The 3,145-nt window shown below is 39.1% G+C and overlaps 1 protein-coding gene across 1 annotated transcript in view; it reads left to right on the forward strand.

Moving 5' to 3' along the window:
* Positions 1 to 207: 207 nt before the first annotated feature.
* Positions 208 to 3,145, forward strand: part of LOC106013798 (bromodomain-containing protein DDB_G0270170) — a gene marked incomplete at its 3' end in the record, with an annotated part of 9,600 nt that continues 6,662 nt past the window's right edge. The window contains 2 exon segments of the mRNA XM_013090461.1: positions 208 to 326; positions 509 to 1,037. Coding sequence (XP_012945915.1) covers positions 208 to 326; positions 509 to 1,037 — 648 coding nt within the window.

Below are 3,145 nucleotides of genomic sequence, written 5' to 3' on the forward strand. Positions count from 1 at the left end.
AGAGACGAAGAGTTCACACATAATTAATAAATGGAATACTTGAAATAAAGGCTCCAGGTTCCATTATAAATCTTTGTAAAGTATTCTCCCAAAAGTCATTTCCTCAGTCATTTCCCTTCATCTCCAGCCCTTGCTCCATGAGTCTCATCAACCGGTCGTTTTTGCCTTAAAGTTTTTTTTAAGACACAACATTACCTCACAAGTAACATGTTTAAGACTCAAAAGAGACAAAACACAGTTGATTTTGAAGGTAGAACACTCGGTCACAATACTAGAGGAGACTTCTTCTGGAGTCTTCTGGATGGGGGCCTCGCAGACCCCAACAGGTATACTTCAGGTATTTTCGACAAAACTTTTGGTTCGATATTATTTTCCTCACAGGTATTCTTCAAACACCCTCTGATAAGCATGAATACGGTCTATGAAGTTATTTGGATAATTTGGAAGACAGTGATGACTATTTTCCTAGGACAACCCCCCAGACCCCAAGGCATTTTTACTGTAATAGGAAAGGCAGTTCTCCTCTTGTCAAGTATGTACCGAATGGCAGCTTCGATGAGGAGACCGGGAAAACAGAAATCAACATCTTTTACAACAAAACAAAGGGCAGTGTGGACTCTCTGGATCAGATGGTCCATGCATACATGTCAAAGAGGAAGACCGTGAGACGGCATCTGACCTTCTTCTTCAATCTGTTGGATGTTGCAGCTATTGCTGCTTATATCTGCTTCACTGCTCAAAATCCCCAGTGGAATATCCGCAAGAAACACAGGAGAAAAATCTTCCTCAAGATGTTGGGTGATGAGCTCTGCTTGCCATCAATACAATGCCGGGCTGCCACTGAGAACATTCCTAAGTCAGCTCGTATGAGCATGCTTCTCTGTGGTGTCACACCACTTACCCAAACCCAAGAAGCAAGAACACTGGTCACTGAACATGGGCAAAGAAAGAGAAAACGCTGTGGACTTTATCAGAGAAACAAGGACAGAATATCTTGTGAAATATCAGTTTGTGGGGAACACTCTGTTTCCAAGCACGTTTGTCTTCACTGTCAGTAGACACTCATATTCCGAGCACTGGTCTTCGATGCCAGTACTGGTACCAAGTTACTATACTTACCACACTATTTTGGCATCATCCTAATTATCATTTACCGTAATTAAGTCTTCTTGGGCATTTTCATGAGATTCATTTTTAACTGAAAAACTACCACATCATCATTTAAATTCAATCTCATTATTCAGCAATAAAAACAGCATGCTCATGACATGACCGACCCACAATCATTAGGAAAGAAAGTGCCAGAATTGCATCGATTTCTTCAGTCTAACCTCATTCAAAGTTGTTCACCAACTAATATATGATATATAAAGTTCAATAAATGTGTTCGTTAAACAGATTATTTCTGTATGTGTAGTCTTGGGTGTTTTGTTTCAACGTTTCTGTGTTTAAATTTCTGTAAATGATGATCAACCACCAAGTTTATCCATAAAATACAAAGGATAAATAGTGGGGTCTGAGAGGCCCCCTTACAGGCTTCTAGGGAAATCGGACCATCCAGAAGACTAGGGTTAAGAAGTAAGTAACAACAACCCGAAATAACTGCTTGAGTAAGGGAAACAATTACCTTAAAAAAAGTCTCGTTAAACAACAGTAAACAGAAAAACAGAAAAGCCGCTTAATAAGTGAAAGACAAATCTAGCAAAACTTTTAAATGTCGAAATATTAGGAAATGTTTCAAACATTAGTAAGCCCGTAGAAAGCACATTCTTCAAAATGAACAAAAGGACAGACAGAAAATATTCTAAGCAAAACCTTAATATAATATACTTGTTAGTACAAGGACTATATAAACGAATCGAGATACTTAAGAAATGAATACGACATGTAAGGTGGTCCCTTGTCACTTCACTTCACATCACTATGTCGAATTTCTGCTAGTTCATTAAATTGGGGTGATAATTTAAAAATATCAATGAACAAAAAATTAAATAATAATAATGGCTAATAATGCTAGGATCGAATGGTGACACCTAGGAATTATGTAATACTGAATACATGTAAAATAATTATTAAATAATAAGCACGTTTGCGGTTGGTATCGAATCTTTCAGATAATAATGGATAATAATATTGAAAGTATCGAGTAGTTATTACAGTTGAGTTTCAATAAATAAAGAGCGAAATCAAATAAAATGACAAACCTAATGTGATATCGAATATCGCATATATTGATTATGAAGTGGCAAAGTATCAAATTAAATAAAGACAGCTTGGGAGACCGAATGACTAGGCAAATGTGGTATCGAATGCTAACCGGACAAAGGTGGTATCGAATGCTAACCGGACAAAGGTGGTATCGAATGCTAACCGGACAAAGGTGGTATCAATAAAAGGCCGGAAAGGCTCATTATTGCTCATTATTGAATAATGAGCTAAAATGAACTTTAAAAATTGTCGAGTAATGACAGATAGCATTGTATCAACAAATAATGATCTGGCAAGATATCAAAAATCACAAGGGAAGACCGGTATGTACTTATGACAGGTAGGTATCGAATAATAACGTACTATTGACAGAGATATCGAATTATAAAAGGAAAGAAGATATCGAATAATGACAGGAAGGGTTGTATTGATTAATAAGGTATCAACATACACTAGGGTTGGAGGTATCGAATATCATTATCGAATATCATTGGGTTAGGGGTTCGTTAGGGGTTCGTGGTTCGTTAGGGGTCTGTGGTTCGTTAGGGGTCCGTGGTTCGTTAGGGGTTAGGGGTTCGTTAGAGGTTCGTTAGGAATCCGTGGTTGGTTAGGGGTACGTGGTTGGTTAGGGGTTCGTTAGGAATCCGTGGTTCGTTAGAGGTACGTGGTTCGTATAGGGTTCGCGGTTCGTTAGGGATGCGCGGTTTGTTAGGAACCCGTGGTTCGTTAGGTGTTAGGGGTTCGTTAGGAATCCGTGGTTGGTTAGGGGTTCGTTAGGAATCCGTGGTTCGTTAGAGGTACGTGGTTCGTATAGGGTTCGCGGTTCGTTAGGGATGCGCGGTTTGTTAGGAACCCGTGGTTCGTTAGGTGTTAGGGGTTCGTTAGGAATCCGTGGTTGGTTAGGGGTTCGTTAGGAATCCGTGGTTCGTTAGAGGTA

Source organism: Aplysia californica, unplaced genomic scaffold, assembly GCF_000002075.1.
Source record: "Aplysia californica isolate F4 #8 unplaced genomic scaffold, AplCal3.0 scaffold01292, whole genome shotgun sequence".
Taxonomy (NCBI): Eukaryota; Metazoa; Mollusca; class Gastropoda; order Aplysiida; family Aplysiidae; genus Aplysia; species Aplysia californica.